Source organism: Eptesicus fuscus, chromosome 14 (genome assembly GCF_027574615.1).
Source record: "Eptesicus fuscus isolate TK198812 chromosome 14, DD_ASM_mEF_20220401, whole genome shotgun sequence".
In the NCBI taxonomy this organism is placed as follows: domain Eukaryota; kingdom Metazoa; phylum Chordata; class Mammalia; order Chiroptera; family Vespertilionidae; genus Eptesicus; species Eptesicus fuscus.
The window spans coordinates 1,001,342-1,020,878 of NC_072486.1; the positions used below are offsets into that span (position 1 = coordinate 1,001,342).

The 19,537-nt window shown below is 50.5% G+C and overlaps 1 protein-coding gene across 1 annotated transcript in view; it reads left to right on the forward strand.

Moving 5' to 3' along the window:
- The window catches only part of ABCA13 (ATP binding cassette subfamily A member 13), a 141,273-nt gene that overhangs the window by 35,897 nt on the left and 85,839 nt on the right, over window positions 1-19,537 (forward strand). The window contains exons 11-16 of the mRNA XM_054726600.1: window positions 382-5,073; window positions 8,836-10,620; window positions 14,890-15,034; window positions 16,458-16,621; window positions 17,461-17,537; window positions 18,151-18,269. Coding sequence (XP_054582575.1) covers window positions 382-5,073; window positions 8,836-10,620; window positions 14,890-15,034; window positions 16,458-16,621; window positions 17,461-17,537; window positions 18,151-18,269 — 6,982 coding nt within the window. The remainder of the gene's footprint in view (window positions 1-381; window positions 5,074-8,835; window positions 10,621-14,889; window positions 15,035-16,457; window positions 16,622-17,460; window positions 17,538-18,150; window positions 18,270-19,537) is intronic.

The following is a 19,537-nucleotide window of genomic DNA, read 5'->3' on the forward strand; positions in this document are numbered from 1 at the left end:
GAGCACCCAGCCAGGGTCTGACTCACGCTGCCCTGGGGACATTCCCTGCAGCCACGACATTGAGATGTGATGAGGAACGCACCCTAAAGTTCTTCTGGCATAAGCAGCAGTTCTGTCTCTAGCAGTCATACGAGGAAACGGGCTGTTTTCTGTGCAGCAAGCAGGCTTTTAGCTAAATATGGGCAACTGCATTGAGGAGTTCTAAACACGTTCAGATGCTCACATTCATTTAATTCCTACTGGGAAAACACATTGTCTAGTAAATATTTCATTGATCTTTAATAATAAATAAATCTGATTATTATCTTGAAAATTTGATAGGTTGAATGTATCTTTAATTAATTTTTTTCTGATACCAATACAGTTCTATTAATGTTGTAGGGTCTTAAATTCCACAAAGGAACATCTCATGAAGGAAAAGAAGTTGGATGCCCTTGGGGATGAGCAACTGAACTTTCTTTTGTCTTTTGTGGAATTTTTGGAGAAATTGTTACCTAACCCTTTTGACTCATCCATTGGTCCCACTGAGACTATTCTAAATGCAGGTCATTCCTGGATAAATCACTTAAAGAATTTAGGAAGAGAGCCATCTGGTATTGATACTCAGAAACTTTTGGAATTTGGCAAGGAGGTGATTGAAAAAGTGCACACTCTTGAAAAGACGGAATCAAGCTATGTTTTGAGACTTATGGAAACAGTACTTTCTGAAATTAACCCCAAGCTCCTGGAATTGTGGACGTATGACATTTCCAAAGGAAAGAGAACTAAATTCGAAAACTTGTCTACACTTTCAAATTTTTCTGTTCTAGAAAATGAGAGGATTCTTAGTAAAAGCTTTAATTTTTCCAAGTTGTTTCGCTCGGATTGGCCTGAATCACCAGCCGTGAAAATGGATTTTGTTCATCTAAGTGAGTCTATAATCCACAGTCTCTACGAACTTGGATTCCTGAGGCAGGAGCAAGTCTCAGAGGCTCTGGACACTGTCTATGCTGTGAGGAATGCATCTGATCTTTTCTCAGCCCTTTCTGAACCGCAAAAACAAGAAGTTGATAAAATTTTGACTCATATATATCTAAATGTCTTTAAGGACCCAGATTCAGCTTTTCTTCTGCAGGTTTATTCTTCATTTTACCAATACACTGACAAATTATTGGGCATCCAGAGTAGAGAGTCTTTGCTCTCTTTCCTGACTCAAACCTCGAAGCACATTTTTGAGATTATAAAGCAATTTAATTTTCAAAATATCAGCAAAGCATTTGCATTTTTATATGAGACAACAGAACTTCTTGGGGGAATTTCTGAAGTATCTTATTGTCAGCAATTGCTTTCAGTTTTCAACCTTTTGGAGCTTCAAGCCCAGTCCCTGATGTCCGCAGAGCGCCCAGAGTTGGAAGTGATCCATGCTACTCTGACCGGCCTCAAACAGCTGCTAATGGGGGATGAAGATTTTCGTATTTCTTTATTTCAGTATATGAACCAGCTCTTCAACAGTTCATTAGGAACCCTGTTGGGTAATGAATGCTTTGCTTTGAATAATAAAATCACTTCTATGAGTCACTCAGTAGATGGAGGGCCTCCACTTACTCTTCTGTGGACACAGATTCATTCAAACCTCTCTGCAGATGGCAGCGTGTTCGGTGAGCGGATGGCTGTTCACTGTTCCATTTCATGGCTTCAGAAGTGGGCTGAAATCTGGGGAAGCACAGCTCAGATATTGCAGCTGGATGTGAATGTTTTCACTCCTCTTCATATCGGTCTTACCCAGCTTTTGGGTGAACTGGAAAGTGATGTGAAAATTTCTAAAAGCTGCCAGGGAATATTTCCCATTCATCGCCCTGCTAGACTCATATTAAACCTACTTAAAAACATGACTCAAGGTGGCGGCCTCCATGACCGGGACGATTTTCGGAATCTCAGGGAACTCTGGGGAGCAGTACGTGATGCATTGGTTAGAGTAAAGTTGCTTCACCCAGACCAGGTGGAGAGATCCCTGTCCACCCTGGACACAGCCCTGAGTCAGCTGAAGGCATTTCCGCTAAGCACAAGAGCAGGCAGGGAGTTTTTGTATTCTGTGCTCGATGTGCTCACGCAGTTAAGCAACACCTCAGACTACAGAGACAGACATACACACTTGATAAATCACTTCCTTTTAAATAACCTCACGGATTATGAAGTAAACTTTGAAAGCATCATCACTGACCTAAGAGAAACAATATTATTTCTTAGAAATGTGTCACATGACCATACTTTATTGTCCTGTGCTGATAGTTTCCAAAACATCACTGAATTTATTCTGGAAGATGGCTTATTACATGTAAATACTTCACAGAGGGTGTTACATATTCTGGCCATGTTAAATTCCTTCTTTTCCTCCGAGGACATCATGAGCATACTGAAAGGATGCATTGAATGGGCGGACATCTTCAATCATTCGTATGTAGCCTATGACCCTAGTTTTCCACCAGACCATCTTCGGAGTGTTTTGAAGCATTTCAGTGACGTGGAAAACAAAATTAACTCTACATTAACACTTGTTACTTGGCTGTTGAATACAGTGGAATCTGGTTGTTCGTTGAATAAGTCAAATATAAATTGTATGAATATTTACTTAAAAAATGTAACTGACTTCCTAAATGTTATACTTACTGCAGTCTTTGAAAAAGAAAAGGCACCACAATTTGAGATTTTATTAACTCTTTTAAATAATTCCACAAACCAAGTAAGTATGCTTATCAACAACTTAACAAGAGACTTTGAATTTGCATCTCAATTCAACTGGAAACATTTTACTGAATTAATTCTAAGACCCATAGAAATGTCAGAAGAAATTCCTAGCCAATTTCAAAATACTTGGCTGCATTTAGTAGATCTGGGGAAAGAAATTCAAGACCTTGTGAAAGATATTTTCCCTAACATTCTGGAAAACAACTTCTCTTCTGAAGCTGAGAAGTTCTTAAATATATTTACTACCAGTCCAAAGGAAAAGGATATACATCGTTTAGGTAATTCATTTTTTCATTTAACAAGTTACCTTGTCTTCAACTTATCAGATGATCTCCAAAATTTGCCCCAAATAATTCCACATGAAATAGTGAAAACTGTGGGTCTTGGTATTCAGTTGATTAGGGATGTGTTCAACTCCCTAATGCCCCCAGTCCATCACAATATTCCAGGAGATCCAGGTAATAATAACGTTTTAAAGAAGATAGCTTCTTTCCTGCTCACCCTAAAGAAGACCGACATAGACCTTCTGGTAGACCAACTCGAGCAAGGTGGTGAAAGCCTAATGGACTTTATAAGGAATATCAGTAGATCAGGTACTGACAGTTTGGGGGTCAAGTTGCTTGTTGGCTTGATGGAGAAGTTTGTAGACGGCTCCCATTCATGGAATGTCAATCATCTGCTGAGGCTGTCACGCCTGATTCCCAGAGAGGACATGGCTGCTGTGGTGGATCTGTACTCTGCCCTTCCTCACGCTGTGAGGCTCCTGCAGAGAGTGGTGGACAAGAACATCACCAAAGCCCTCAAGGATGTCTACGACTTCACAGTCCTTCATGGCATAGGCATTTCTCATGTCACCAAGGAAGACTTTATGTTTGTGATGAAAACTCTCCTGGACACCATTGAATTAATATCAGATAAGCCAGGAGTTCTTGCCAAGGTTGTAACTTGCCTTCCTGTGGTTTGGTGCCGGAATTACACAATATCTGGATTTCAGCAGAATCCAGAGTTAGAAGCCTGTAATGGCCACTTCTACAGCAAAGTGGCTAGTATACTTGACCACCTCCACCTGCCTCCCCCAGGTGAAGCGTCACAATGTTCAAATGAAAGCTCCCGGATGGAAATAACTAAGAACATGGTCTGCGTAATTCATGAGCTAGTGGACTGGAGCTCCGTTCTTCTAGAGCTGTCTGAAGTCTTCCATGTGAAAGCCTCGCTTGTGAAAACTGTGCAACTATTTAGGCAGAAGGTGTTTCCATCTGTCCTATCTGGAAATCAGAGCATGAGTAGCACCTCTGGACTCTGTCCCCCTGGCCCCATGAAGCAAGTTGCTTTACAAATTATAGAAAAATTTAGAAACGTCAGCTTTACAAAAGCTACATCAGATGAAAACATTCTTGATAAATTAGCTCTTTTAAACAGGATCCTTAACAATGAAGGCACAGAGGCATCTCTTATGAATCTTCCCTTAAGTTTGGGAAGGATGATAAAGTCACTTTCTGGGGATGAGAGCCTAGAAAATAGTACTCGCTCTGTAGTCTCTCTATTCATGACGTTTTTGGATGCAAACATTGTAGGAAGGCATTTCGAAGCACTATCAAGTTTTATTAAAAGGAGTAGAACAGCTTACAACTTTGTAGATCTGTGGCTTGAGTCTGAACAAGCCATGAAAGATCCAAACCTCAACTTCAATAGAAGAATCCTGTTCTCTAAAATTAATGAAGAGCTTCCAATGATTAACTCAATGGCTCTTCAAAAAATGACTGTGCAACTTGTCCATATTTTGGAAAGCCTGAATTCATCATCGTTGCAGTCATCAGAAATGACCGGAGGTTTTCCATCCGTCACAAAAAACTGGCTTCGTAAATATGCAAGTGAAGAATACTCCAGAATAATACAAATATTCTTTTTCCTTATGGCCAATGAGAATTCAACATTGACTGGAGACATTAATACATTTTTGGATTATCTCAAAAACATTTCCAGAGGAGGTGATTCTCACGTTGACCTTTTTGCTCAACTGGTAAACCAAGAACAGTCAACTAATTTCTCAGTTGCTAGGTTGCTTTTGAAAAGCTTCCTAGTTAATTCAATCAATAACTTAGCTGTGGGCTCTCGACAAGCAGCCTGGAACTTAAGTGACACTGACCTTCAGGTCCTGAATCTCATTAACCTCACCTTGAACCAGACACCGTTAGAAAAGGGTGAGAGAATACTTCTCCCTCCAGGAGGCATGGTGGAGTTCATGGGACAGCTTTTGAAAACATTCTTCACCTTTGCAGAAAAGGAAAATTCTGAGAACAAAACATCTCTTTTGCCGAAAGACCTCCACGACATCGTTGCAGAGATGAGGTGAGTCTACTTCTGTGCAGTACATGTCGTTACTCATTCAACCCACGTTCCTTCCCGGAGTGCACCTGCCACGCACAGCACTGTACCTGGCCCTGTGAAAGCTCTTTGAAGTGAATTGTGGCTTAGCCAACATCTAATTGAAATGTCAAGGTAAAATAACTGATGACTGTTGTTTAACTAATAAACATACACTGAGTGGCCAGATTATTATGATCTCTGAACGCATAATAATCTGGCCACTCAGTGTCTATCCTATATAATAAAAGGCTAATATGCAAATTGTCCCCTCGGACAGGAGTTCAACCAGCTGGCCAGCTGGCTAACTGCCCATATCTCCTCCCCCTGGCCAGGCTGGCCAGACCCCACCCATGCACGAATTCATGCACTGGGCCTCTAATATATATATACTAGAGGCCCAGTGCACGAAATTCGTGCATGGGGGGTGGTGTTCCTGAGCCCAGCCTGCACCCTCTCCAATATGGGACCCTTTGAGGATCCTATCGGGATCGGGCCTAAACGGGCAGTCGGATATCCCTCTCACAATCCAGGACTACTGGCTCCCAACTGCTTGCCTACCTGCCTTCCTGATTGCCCCTAACCACTTCTGCCTGCCAGCCTGATCACCCCCCAATCACTCCCCTGCCAGCCTAATTGATGCCTAACTGCTCCCCTGCCAGCCTGATTGCCCCTAACTGCCCTCCCCTGCTGGCCTGGTCACCCCTAACTGCCCTCCCCTGCAGGCCTGGTCACCCCTAACTGCCCTCCCCTGCAGGCCTGGTCCCCCTCTATTGCTCTCCCCTGCAGGCCTGGCCCCCCCCCCAACTGCCCTCCCCTGCTGGCCTGGTCACCCCTAACTGCCCTCCCCTGCAGGCCTGATCCCCCCAACTGCTCTCCCCTGCTGGCCTGGTCACCCCTAACTGCCCTCCCCTGTAGGCTTGATCACCCCCAATTGCCCTCCCTTGCAGGCCTGGTCCCTCCCAACTGCCCTCCCCTGCTGGCCTGATTGCCCACAACTGACTCCCTTGCAGGCCTGGTCCCTCCCAACTGCCCTCCCCTGTTGGCCATCTTGTGGTGGCCATCTTGTGTCCACATGGGGCAGCCATCTTTGACCACATGGGGCAGCCATCTTGTGTTGGAGTGATGGTCAATTTGCATATTACTCTTTTATTAGATAGGATATATATGTATGTATATATACATTTATATATACTGAGTGGCCAGATTATTATGCGTTCAGAGATCATAATAATCTGGCCACTCAGTGTATATAGAAACTGCTTAGCCCCAGGAATTAGTCACTTACTATACTTTCTTATCTTTTTTGATTATGAATATAATTATGAAATTCTATGTTATATGAAATTAAAATTAGTTTTTAAATACTTATGCATATATATCATGGTCATAATTCAAATTATTGTAATAATAACTGTGTAATCGCAACTGAGGAGTTGAAATATTTTCAGTTTATCTACTGTAATGTTTATATTTGGGAATTGACAAAATTCAAAAATTTTAAAACTAGCAGTCACATTATGTTTTTTATTTTATTTTATTTTATTTATTTTTATTTTTTTTAATGAATCTTTATTGTTCAGATTACAATTGTTTCTCCTTTTCCCCCACATATCTCCCCACCACCCAGTTCCTACCCCCCCTCTGCCCTTACCTTCCCCCCCCGCTGTCCTTATCCATAGGTGTATGATTTTTGTCCAGTCTCTTCCCATACTCCCCACACAGACACCCCTTTCCCCCTGAGAATTATCAATCCACTCCCATTCTATGCCTGATTCTATTAAGTTCACCAGTTTATTCTGTTCCTCAGATTTTTAATTCACTTGACTTTTAGATTCACTTGTTGATAGATATGTATTTGTTGTTCATAATTTTTATCTTTCTTCTTCTTTTTCCTCTTTTTAAAGAATACCTTTCAGCATTTCATATAATGCTGGTTTGGTGGTGATGAACTCCTTTAGCTTTTTCTTATCTGTGAAGCTCTTTATCTGCCCTTCAATTCTGAATGATAACTTTGCTGGGTAGAGTAGTCTTGGTTGTAGGTTCCTGCTATTCATCACTTTGAATATTTCTTGCCACTCCCATCTGGCCTGCATGGTTTCTGTTGAGAAATTAGCTGATAATTGTATGGGAGCTCCCTTGTAGGTAACGAACTGTTTTTCTCTTGCTGCTTGTAAGATTCTCTCTTTGTCTTTTGCTCTTGGCATTTTAATTATGATGTGTTTTGGTGTGGTCCTCTTTGGATTCCTTTTGTTTGGGGTTCTGTGCGCTTCCTGGACTTGTAAGTCTATTTCTTTCATCAGGTGGGGGAAGTTTTCGTTCATTATTTCTTCAAATAGGTTTTCAGCATCTTGCTCTCTCTCTTCTTCTGGCACCCCCATAATTCTGATGTTGGTTCGCTTGAAGTTGTCCCAGAGGCTTCTTACACTATCTTCAACTTTCTGAATTCTCTTCTCTTCATGCTTCTCTGGAGGAGTGTCCTTGGCCTCTTTGTATTCCAAATCTTTGAGTTGATTCTTGCAATCCTCTAGTCTGCTTTTGGATCTCTGTATAATATTTTTTATCTCAGTCAGTGTATGTTTAATTTCTAGTTGGTCCTCATTGAATTTATCGGCCTTTTCCATGAAATTCTTGAAAAACCTTATAACCGTGGTTTTGAACTCTATGTCCAGTCGCTTGTTCTCCTCCATTTCTTTGGTTTGTGATCTGTTTCCTTGCCTTCTCATATTCTCTGCTTCCCTAAGTTGGTAGGGTAGTTTTGTGTACAAGGTGTCCTATTGGTTCAACGGGTCAGCCTCCCAGTTACTTGAGGTGGACACTCTTGGTGTACCCTTGTGTACTGTGTGTCCCCCAGCAGGAGCTACAGCAAGGGCTAGTTTTCTCCTCCTTTGCTTGGGCGGTTTTGGATCAGTCTGACTGGAGCTGCAGTTAATTAGGTTGAGCTGCCCCAGAACAGGCCATTTATATGCAAAAGCCGCTGAGTGGAGCCTGGGCGGGTTTGTAGAATGTGCAGGGCGGGGTCTCAGGGCGTCACTAGGCTGGGGCGTGGCCAACGGCGATGGCTGCCGTCAGCTGTCTCTGCCTTTCCACGTTTCCAAGTCCCTGCGCTCCAGCGCAGTAAACAATGATTGCTGGGTGCACCTCTGCAAAAAAGTCACTCTCACTTTCCGACCCGATGGCCGAGAGTCCAGCTTCTCCCCGTAGGTGCCTGGGTCCCCCGAGTGTCCCCAGAAACTGGATTTCAGAGTGATCAGGAGCTTGTCTCCCTGCGGGTTGAAGAAAAGCCGCGCACCCAGCCGCCCGCCGCCGGCCCGATTCGCGTGCCTCCGTACCTCAGCTTTTCAGCGATTGTGTTCCTTTCTCTTCTTAGTTGTAAATCTTCCACTCAGCCAGCTTTCCCGTGGTTCTGGGTGGTAGACATTTTTGTCTTTTAGTTGTATTTTTGAAATTGTTGTGTGTGGCAGCAGATTAGTTGTTTAACTATGCCGCCATCTTGGTTCCTCCCAGCATTCTTTTCCACATTATGTTTTTTCTGTATATCCTTTTCCATCCCTTTGAAGCTTGCCAGCAAGCTTAATATTTTGTTTGGAACAAATATTAATTTTCATTGGCAATGTATTTTAGCATCAGCAGCCAGTCAGTATTATCCCCCCATAATGCTTGTATAAAACAAAAAAATTAACTATATGTTTTAATTTTTCCATTGCTAAACATGAAATTAAAAAATATATATATATATATTTACAGCTTTGTAAAGGATAAAGTTTTAGAAATTCTGAAAGTAGACCAATTTCTTACCTCCATGAAAGAAAAGAAATTGATGAGCATTTTTTCAAGTTTAAAGGAGACCATATATCACCTAATCAAAGGATGCTTCATGTCAGACCACACAGACTTTTATTTTGATAATTACCGAGGATGGACGTTCCTGCGAGATTTATTTAATGCTCTTCAAAGTAAAACTTCTGTGAGAAATAAGACTGAAAATAATTTGGAGTTTCTTACCCAGGTGAGTCAGTTGTTTTTCCACATGAATAGTTCTGCAAACCTCTCCCAGCTCAGCCACCAGCTCCAGGCAGCTCTCCACCTCGTGCGAGAAGCCTCAGCAGAGATGGCAGCTGTTATGGATTCTCTTTTCAACTCTCCCAGGAAGGACTTGCGTGCCTCGTGTCCTTCACTCCGAGAGGCCGTACTTGCTAACCTGACCGACCTGCTTTCCTTCACAAGCCGTTCACTCCCTCTAAGACACAGAGCAGCAGTGGACATCACCGCGAGGGTGCTCGGTGTTGTCTCAAGAGCTGGTGGAGGAGGTCCCGTCCCGGAACCCCGCTTGGAAATGCCTGGTGCTCTGGGCGTGCTGGTGAGCGCACGCGTGGAAATGCGGGCTCTGGCCGCGTCCCTGAACTCCACGGTGGAGCTGCTCCAGCTTGCCAAGAAAGTTTCGAGGAAGATGGCCGCTGTTTTTGAAACTCATCGTGTCTCGGGTACCGATGGCACTATGAGATTCTTTGATGCTCTGTACGCCATTTTGCAACAGAAGGTTGGAAATGCTGTGAATGAAACCACTGCTTTGGAAAAAGTGGACCAGTTAGTATTTGAAAATATCAGTGACTCGTTGGTGCCATTTCTGGACTTGGCCTTTGGGATGATTGGGATCAAACCTAATATTTCCCAAGGCTCTGGTGTTTTCAATATGTCGTCTAGCATATTATCCGATGTGGACCAGTCCAGGGAGTTCTCTGATGTTTCAGAAGAAATTGCTGAATTTTTAACTTCTGGGGAAATCAATTTGGGAGACGTGGAACATCTTCTGGTAGCAATTAATAATGGCACTGAAATATTTTCCATGGATTCTGTCAACGTATGGGAAGAAATCCTAGATTGCTTAATTTCTATAAATAACATCACCAACCAGATAGACTTCCTACGTCCGAATCCAGTTTCCACGCATGGTTTCCCTCAGGATGCTCACGAAGTGACGCTGGTTTTGGATGAAATGCTGTCACGAGACAGCACGGAAATAGGGCCCTGCTTGAGAATGCTGACGGACCTGGCCGTCGCGCTTTGGAGTCCCTCAGAGAAGGATGACTTGAATGTTTCCAGTCTGTGGCTGCCGTGGGCTCAGCGTGCAGACGCCCTTCGGAAAGCCGTGGGAACAGTTGTGGAGTTCGCCAGGGGAGGCCACGGCCGTGGAGCCTCGGTTCTCAGCTCCCCTCTGATGCGGGCAGTGCCTCCTCGGCCCCTGGAGGGAGCTGCCCGGAGCGCGTTGCGTGGGGCAGCTCTCCTGAGGAAAGGGCTTCTCTTGAACAACCCTCAGCGGGTAAGTTCCACCAAAACGGTGCTCCAGCCCGGCTTTGAGATGTTTCTTCATGCAGCCGCTGGAAAGAACATCCCATCAGAGAAAGGAGAGAAGGCCAGGAGAGGGAGGATGGCCGTTCCTGACAGCCTCACCCCGCCACCGTGGTTCCAGAACTGCGTGAAGGGGTTAATTGCATTGACGGAGTCCTGGCAGGAAGTCCTGGCAGATGAGAGGTATTTACCACTAACTCGCTGTTTTCCTACTCAGCAGCTGTGAAGGGACGCAGGCAGGGAGCTCTGAGCAGGGCACGAGTCCTCAGCTTCAGCTTCATTACTGTCCGAAGCTGGCTTCCCTGGAGCGGGTCCAGTCTCGTTCCACTGTCCGACTCATTTCTTTGCAAATACAATTTGAATTTATCCAAAAATTTTCAAAAGTAAATTATTTTACTTTCAACAGTAAAAACCTCTTAAATTTGTTCACTTGTCCCAAGGCTAGGTCTGTACACAGCTTTTCTGTTCACGTGCTCGAGCAGCCACAGGTCCATGTGTGTCAGACAGTGAGACGGAGGCCGCATGCTTCCCACCGGAACGGTGCTTCCAGCCGTGACTGCGGGCCACCGCGAGGGGCCAGGCAGCGGTTGGCTCCTCCCTCTTTAGAGTCAGAGTCAACCTAACACTACGTGGCTGACCCACTCCAAGCACTGCCCCACCCCTGAATGGTAGGTCGGGGAACCCTGCTCTGAGAAGCTTCAGCCCTGCGTGTGTCAGGCTCGGAGTCGTCGCTGCCTGAGGTTGCAGGACTTGCTCCGTGTCTCAGAGATGCTGTGGCCGTCCCAGGCCACCCTTTCTTCTTCTTTTTTAAAAATCCTCACATGAGGATAAGTTTTTATTGATTTTTTTGGGGGGGGCAGAGAGAGAGACATTGATCAATTGCCTCTGATTAGGGCCACAACCAGAGATAAAACCCGCAACCTAGGTGTGCGCCCTGACTGGGAATGAACCTGCAGCCTTTTGGTGCACGGAGACCCGAGCACTTGTCTCCACAGTGTCAGCTCGCAGGGCCAGCAGCCTCAGCGGGAGCTGGTTGGAACCTGCCCATCGAAGCCATTTGTGATGAGCAGGGTCGGGTGCTCTGCAGCCACGCTGTCGTCTGGCATCCTGGCCTCGATCTCACTCAGAGGCTGGGACCCTGAGACAGGACAGTGCGCTGTCGTCTACTGAGCAGGAATGAACGTCACCCTCGTGGCCGGGCAGAGACTGTGAACTGTCACTCTTGCTCCCGGGCCCACGATCTTGTGGCACAACTGAAATATAATAATCAAAACCTCACGATTGACCAAAATATGTATTACCTGACGGTGATTAGTAAATGGCGCTACACACCATCATGTGTGGTTTTTTATTTTTCTGGCCAGAAAGATAAATTACATGTTTGTCCTTCCGTGTCTGAAACATAGTTCAGTAATAACTAGGCTCTGCCCCCCTTCTCTTCCGGTTCATCTGTGTTTTTGTAGCCGAGAAGTAGACCTTTATCTGTTTGTATCTGGAGCAATGCTCGGCTCTCCCGCCCGGCTCCCCGAGGCGGGCCCTCAGAGGTGTCAGGTGACTCAGACTCTGTCATCGGCAGGGCTCTCAGGGGACTCGGCAGAGACCAGTGTCCAGCAGCTCAGGGACTGCCGCGGCCCATCCCAGTGCATTTCCTCACATCTCTGGCTCCCTTCGTCCTGACGTGGCAGCACCCGGCTGAAGGCGGCGCCTGGCGGGTTCAGGAGGCCCCACACGTGCTGCCACGTGTCCCCGTGCACGGGGAGGATGCGTGGCCCACACTCGCACCCTCTAATGGCGTTTCTTTCTCTCCTGAGTGTTGCCAGAATGTGTCCGGATTCCCAGCAGCCTTCGGAGCCCCCGGCAGCCGTGGTGACGCTGCAGAGAGCGAGGACGCTGCTTCTTCGTGCGCTGCTCACGCTCACAGGTGGGCCGCCCCGGAGGGAGTGCTGCTCCCGCCCCGTCTCCAGGGCCGGCCGTCAGCTCACGAGGTGGATGCCTCTGAGTTTCCTTGAGAGGAACACGCAGCCTTCCTAGCGTGGCTGCCGGGGCCCTGAGGGGCCGGAGCTGCGGTAGCTCTTCCAGGAGGCCTGCCTCCACCCTGGGCTGGCCGTGGCCTTGAGCAAACCTCCGTCAAAGGCAACGCCAACGAGCTTACTTGTACAGCCCCCTCCTCCGCCACAGTCGTGCTTCTTGAAGGCAGCAGCCACGTCTGCCCGTGTGCACATCCTCCCCTCCCCCACGTGTGCCGCGTGACCCACGCGGTCCCCTGAACGCAGGGCACTTGGTGCTCGTGTTTCAGGTTTTCTTCCCAGAGCGCAGGGTCTGCCGCGTACCCCACCGTCTCCGTCCTCCCCAGCGCCTGGCTGCAGTGAGTGACTGAACATTCAGGTTGTGAATGAACTAATTCGCCGACTGAGGTCCTGCTTGCCAAGCGCTTCCCCGCGTATTTCGCTGACGCTCCCCTTTGTGCTGTTGCTGAGGGACAGGCAGGGCTGTCTCCCAGGAAAACCACTTGTCACGGAGGGTGTGTCTTCTGAAAGGGAGTGTTTCCGGTGGAGGTGTTGGAGCTGGGCAGCGCCGTCAGTGCCGAGCATTGGTGCCCAGACGCACCTAGAGCGCGGGCGGGCTCCCAGCAGGAAGCTGCGCGGGGAACGGGCTTGTTGCTCCCCGTCTGCTTATCTGGCGCTCTGAGCCCAGCCGCGCCGGAGGCGTAATTATTTTGACATCTCAGTCAGCTAGCGGGATGGCATTTAAAGGAATTTAACATTCATTAATAACGGAATTTTTATGTATTTTGTCATTCTGCACTGCAGCTGCTAAATTAATATAGCATACTTGAAATTACATTAGTAACAGCAAATTAATTTTGAATTTTTACATTTCACAACAAGAAAACTCAAGTATGTCATCTGCAAGCCTGCCTGAAAAACACCCTGTCACTCTGCTTTCCGTATCCATCTGCCGCTTCATCCTATAGAGCAGGCGGGCAGTGACCGGCCCAGAGAAGGCACCGATAGGGTTTGGGCTGGAATGGGCCACAGTGGGCATGGCTGCTCCTCCAGCATCCAGGGAACACAGTCAGCCCAGTTACTTTCCTCCTGGAAATAAAGTAGCTACTTGCACGCCGCTGAGTTAAGTTTGAACCAGGAGGAGAGCTATCATTTCCTCCTCCGATCTAATACTTGAATTATGTGAGAAATGACTGCGTGAGAACAGTGACCGGACAAGATGTGAGCTCAGCCCTGCACAGTCTGGCCCAGCTGTGCGTGCAGAGGGCTCCGTGTAGCTTGGATGAGTCCTGGTAGGTCCGCACAGTCGGGGGCAGGAGTGCAAGGCTCTGCGCCGGGGCGCGCAGGTGTTCTGAGGCCGAGCCCTGAAAGGCAGGTCGGAGAGGAGGCAGCACGGTGAGGAGGTGCAGGGACTGGAGAGCTGGAGCATGGGGACTGAGCTGGGGGAGGTGGCTCGGGGAGGCCCTAGATGTGACCTGAGCCTTCGGAGGACCCATAGCAGCATCTCCCTTTAGGAAGAGCCCCGGCTCAGGGAGGAAGGCGGTGCAGGGGTGCGCTGGGGAGGAGACCCAGCGGGTGCTGTCAGGAGGAGAGATGGCTGTGAGGATGTGAGGTGGGGGGAGATTCTTGGATGTGACCTGTGAGTATGCAGGCTGGGTGCCCTAACCTTGATCAGTGTGTCACCGTCCTTCCTTTTGAGACTGAAAGGGCACTGCCATCTCTGCTCAGGGACAGCAGGTGAGAACCTTAACCTTAACCCTAACCCTAAACCCTAGCCCCTAGCACTAGTCCTAAATCCTAAACCCAAGCCCTAACCCTAAGCCCTAACACTGACCCTAAACCCTAACCCCGATCCTAAATCCTGACTCTAAATCCTAACACTAAATCCTAAACCCTAAGCCCTAACCCTAACCCTAACTGTAATGCTAGCCCTAGCCCTAATCCTAATCCCCTAACCCTAACCCCAACCCATGGTATTGATTTCTGCTGAGTCATGGTTTTGATTTTTTGCTGAGAGAGTAAATTGAATGGGAGAGAAGCTGGTTGTCAGAGAAAATGGAAAGAATGAGGCAAGAAGAGAAAGATCAGAGAATATGGAGACAATGAGGTGAGAAGTGGGAAATCAAAGAAAATGGGGAATCAGGAGAGAAGTGAGAGAGCAGAGAAAATGGAGGGAATGAGGAGAGGAGCTCAGAGTGAGTGAGTACTTGCCCAGAGGGTGCAGAAGAGGGACCAATGTGGGGACATGGCTGAGGGAAATGCATTTCTGCCCATCGGGTAGGGCCGGGAGAGCTGAGTAACCAGGTACATTTGGAACCCAAAGCCACAGCTCTCCCCTCGTGTCCCACGTTCAATTTGATGATTGAAGAAACCTCTGAACTTGTATCACTTTGAGTCTTTAAGAAATGACACTGTGAGAGGAGCTTCTTCCGGAGAAAATGTTCAGGAATTATTCTCTGTCTCCTCTGGCAGGAAACCCGTCCGTGGCCAGCGACGCCCTGTGTGCTGCTCGGAGCTGCGAGCCGGGTGGAGTGAGGTGGCTCATGGCGTCTGCTCTGCGGGGGGTCCTTGTGCTGCACGACCTCTACCAGGCTGGTTGTCTTCCATGTTCCGGAGTTTCATGTCCATGGGGTTGGCCCGTGCAGCTTGCTGGCGCTGTGGTGTGGGAGCAGTGTGGGCCCCTGAGCTTGCTGACGTGTGGCGCACGGTGGTGTGGGGAGCAGTGTGGGCCCCGAGCTTGCTGACGTGTGGCGCACGGTGGTGTGGGGAGCAGTGTGGCCCCCGAGCTTGCTGAGGGTGTGCATGGTGGTGTGGGGAGCAGTGTGGCCCCCGAGCTTGCTGAGGGTGTGCATGGTGGTGTGGGGAGCAGTGTGGGCCCCGAGCTTGCTGACGTGTGGCGCATGGTGGTGTGGGGAGCAGTGTGGGCCCCCAGCTTGCTGAGGGTGTGCATGGTGGTGTGGGGAGCAGTGTGGGCCCCGAGCTTGCTGAGGGTGTGCATGGTGGTGTGGGAGCAGTGTGGCCCCCGAGCTTGCTGAGGGTGTGCATGGTGGTGTGGGGAGCAGTGTGGGCCCCGAGCTTGCTGAGGGTGTGCATGGTGGTGTGGGGAGCAGTGTGGCCCCCGAGCTTGCTGAGGGTGTGCACGGTGGTGTGGGGAGCAGTGTGGGCCCCGAGCTTGCTGAGGGTGTGCACGGTGGTGTGGGGAGCAGTGTGGGCCCCGAGCTTGCTGACGTGTGGCGCACGGTGGTGTGGGGAGCAGTGTGGCCCCCGAGCTTGCTGAGGGTGTGCACGGTGGTGTGGGGAGCAGTGTGGGCCCCGAGCTTGCTGACGTGTGGCGCACGGTGGTGTGGGGAGCAGTGTGGGCCCCGAGCTTGCTGAGAGTGTGCATGGTGGTATGGGGAGCAGTGTGGGCCCCGAGCTTGCTGAGGGTGTGCACGGTGGTGTGGGAGCAGTGTGGGCCCCGAGCTTGCTGAGGGTGTGCATGGTGGTGTGGGGAGCAGTGTGGGCCCCGAGCTTGCTGAGGGTGTGCATGGTGGTGTGGGGAGCAGTGTGGGCCCCGAGCTTGCTGACGTGTGGCGCACGGTGGTGTGGGGAGCAGTGTGGCCCCCGAGCTTGCTGAGGGTGTGCACGGTGGTGTGGGGAGCAGTGTGGGCCCCGAGCTTGCTGACGTGTGGCGCACGGTGGTGTGGGGAGCAGTGTGGCCCCCGAGCTTGCTGAGGGTGTGCACGGTGGTGTGGGGAGCAGTGTGGGCCCCGAGCTTGCTGACGTGTGGCGCACGGTGGTGTGGGAAGGCGGGGCTGCATGTAGTTTCCGCTTGTGAACTGGAGCTCCTTCCTGTGACGGGTGGTCTGCGCGGAGCCCCAGGGCCAGGCCTTCCTCCGCCCGCGCTCTCGGGACTGCCTGGCTGCTCACTGTTCCTCTCGTTCTGGGGAATGAGCTGAAACCTCCCATGCACGTGGGCTCAGACCTGGACACCTGACTCAGCTGTGTTCTGACTCTCGTTGCTGTGTGTTCTAGGACCTGGAGAAGGCGTGGTCCGCGCCCCGTCAGCTGGACTGTGAGGGTCTCCGCAGGAACCTCTCCCGCACCCTGGAGCACTTCAGGAGCCACCTGGAGAACGCCGCCGCCTGGGACTGTGCGTGTCCGCCCGCGTGGGACTGGACCCCGCAGCGCCTGCACACGTATGTCCGTGGGCCCACTGCACCACGGTTTCCTTCATGAGGGCGCTGCCTTGCCTTTCCCAGTTATGGATCTCAGACAGTAGCGTGGGCCGCACACTTACAGCGAGCACAGAACGTGTGTTTTGTAAGCAAGTCAGGCTTTTGCATGACTTCGTTTTACGTTGTGAGATGTGAGAGCAGCGCCAGCTCTCAGGCTTTGTGGGTGGTCTTCAGCTTAGATCAGAATGCTGAGACCCCACACTGTAGTCAGAGGTTCCAGATACTTCCTTACAGTGGATTAATTTTGTCTTATGTTCTCAAAGTGTAAACCACAGGAGGGGAAATCGGGCACTTTGTATCCTGCTGGAGAGATGCATTCTTCCGACTTGCTGGTGTCCTAGTTCCTGAGACATCCCCGTGTCCCATCCATCCCTTCATTTTTAATCCTCACCGGAGGACACGCTTACGGACTTTAGAGAGAGAGGAAGAGGGAGGGAGAGAGAGAAACATCAGTTGGTTGCCTCCCACATGCACCCTGACTGGGGACTGAACCCATAACTTGGGTATGTGTCCTGACTGGGTCAAACCCACCACCTTTCTGTGCACAGGACGAAGCTCCAACCGCCCGAGCCACCCGGCCAGGGCACCGGCCTCCTTATTCCCCAGACCCATCCCGCCCAGCGGGCCCTGCTGCAAGGACTGGGGCGCAGTGTCACCGAGTGGCCGCCCACACGGTGTCGGGAGACATGGCTGCTGGTGGGAGGACCCTGTGGAGACACCATCGCGTGGTGGCTCCCCTCCCGGCACCGCCTCTGTCGCAGCGTCTTGTGTAAATCAGCTTTAATTTCCTGCCATTTTAGGTTGGCCCAAAGGCTCGAACAGGTTTTGTTTCCTGGGAATTTGATGACTTCTCTTAGCAATTTCACAGCAACTGTGGGTAAGTATGTGGTTCTTCCGAGTTTGCGTGATTAAAAATGAAGTTTAGTTTCTCACACAAAAATATTATCAAAATAAAACATGAAAAGGAAAAGTCATGCTGTTGTGATTAATAACAGCTCAGAGCTCGGCTGGCTCGAGGGGTTTGGGGTTAAGGAGTCAGGTCCTCAAATCCTGCTGCCAAACCCCCCTGCTCCCAGGCCAGCGCGGGGCCTGGCGGCTCCTCTCTCTGCCAGTTCATAGGCGGCTGTGGCATTGGTGTCCGGCCTGAGGCCTCCGCAGTCCACCCCCCCCCCTGCTCTTGTGGAAAGAGGTGGATAAGTAGATGCGTGGAGGGGAGGGAGGCCCGCGGTCCTAAGGAAACCTAAAACGCGCAGGTCTCAGAGAGAGCGGGAGCAGCAAGCCGAGCCCGGGGCTGCTGGGCTCCGGTGAACCGCGCCGTCTCCGAGGAGCGGGCCGGGGCTCAGGGCTCCGTCAGTAAGACCGTGGTGTTTGCGTGGCTGTGGCTGCGGCCGCGGGAGGGAATGGGCCTCGCCAGGTGTTCGCGTCGCATCTCGTTTTCAGTAACAGCCCAGCATTCGTTACTGTGTTCTTCTCCCGCTGCTGTTTCTCAGACGTGAAGGTAAAAGATCTGGTGAAGAACATCACCGCCTTCACCGAGGAGCTTCGATCTGCCCACCTCTCAGCTGGAACCATCAGCAGTATTTTGGAAGCAAGTATTTCCCGCTCACAGGTACGGTGTGGCCGCTTCCGCCCTCGGGCACCCGGGCTGCTGGCCTGCCCTCCCCCCGCCCCTCCCACACTGGGCTGGGCTGCTGTGATCCATGTCACTCGGAGGCAGAGGGAACTGCAGGTGCCCTTGTCTGATGCCATGACCTCGGGGCCCCTAGTCGCACAGTGTTGCCTCCCTGGGTTAGGAAGGATGAAATTGGTGACGATGCTCACTCCAGGGATTCTCAGCCCCGACGCACAGCCCCCCACATGTCTCAGACTGTCTACAGGAACTTGGCCTCCTCTAGGTACAGAGTCGCTGTGCCGCCTGACCGCTGAGCGTGGTGTGCTGTGGTGACGGGCTGGGCACCGCAGGGTGGCTGAGACGCATGGCTGAACTGGGGGGTGGGGACGCACGGCGGACAGGGACTGGCGAACGAACGTCGTGCTGCAGTGGGAAGCCCCTGGGTCTCAGCAGGTGTTCTAGCTGCCCTTCCAGCACGTGGGCCAGTGGAGGTTTACTCTCCCTACAGAGAACCTTCCAGAGCAGTCACCATGAAGATGGCTTTCAAGTGGACGTTTTTATTGACAATCAGCTGGACCCCAATTTCATGTGTTAAATTTCATGTGGATTCTGGCTAATTGGGGCTAAATGCAAACCGTGGCAGGTAGATCAGTTAAGGAAGAATGACTCTGTACTAAGAAAGAGAGTGAAACTAGGAACCCAACATTCAAACGACAGCATCAGCAAGCTCTTCGTGGTGTCACAGAGCATCTGTCTTGAAGGAAAATCCCAAAAGGCGGCTCATTGAGTGCCACATACCTGGGTCAGGGGGAGGTGGGAGGTGGGAGGAGGGGGGAGGAGGGGCCCAGTGCCTGGGTGGGGGGAGGTGGGAGGAGGGGCCCAGTGCCTGGGTGGGGGGAGGTGGGAGGAGGGGCCCAGTGCCTGGGTGGGGGGAGGTGGAGGAGGGGCCCAGTGCCTGGGTCAGGGGGAGGTGGGAGGAGGGGCCCAGTGCCTGGGTGGGGGGAGGTGGGAGGAGGGGCCCAGTGCCTGGGTGGGGGGAGGTGGAGGAGGGGCCCAGTGCCTGGGTGGGGGGAGGTGGGAGGAGGGGCCCAGTGCCTGGGTGGAGGGGAGGTGGAGGAGGGGCCCAGTGCCTGGGTGGGGGGGAGGTGGGAGGAGGGGCCCAGTGCCTGGGTGGGGGGAGGTGGGATGAGGGGCCCAGTGCCTGGGTGGGGGGAGGTGGGAAGAGGGGCCCAGTGCCTGGGTGGGGGGAGGTGGGAGGAGAGCAC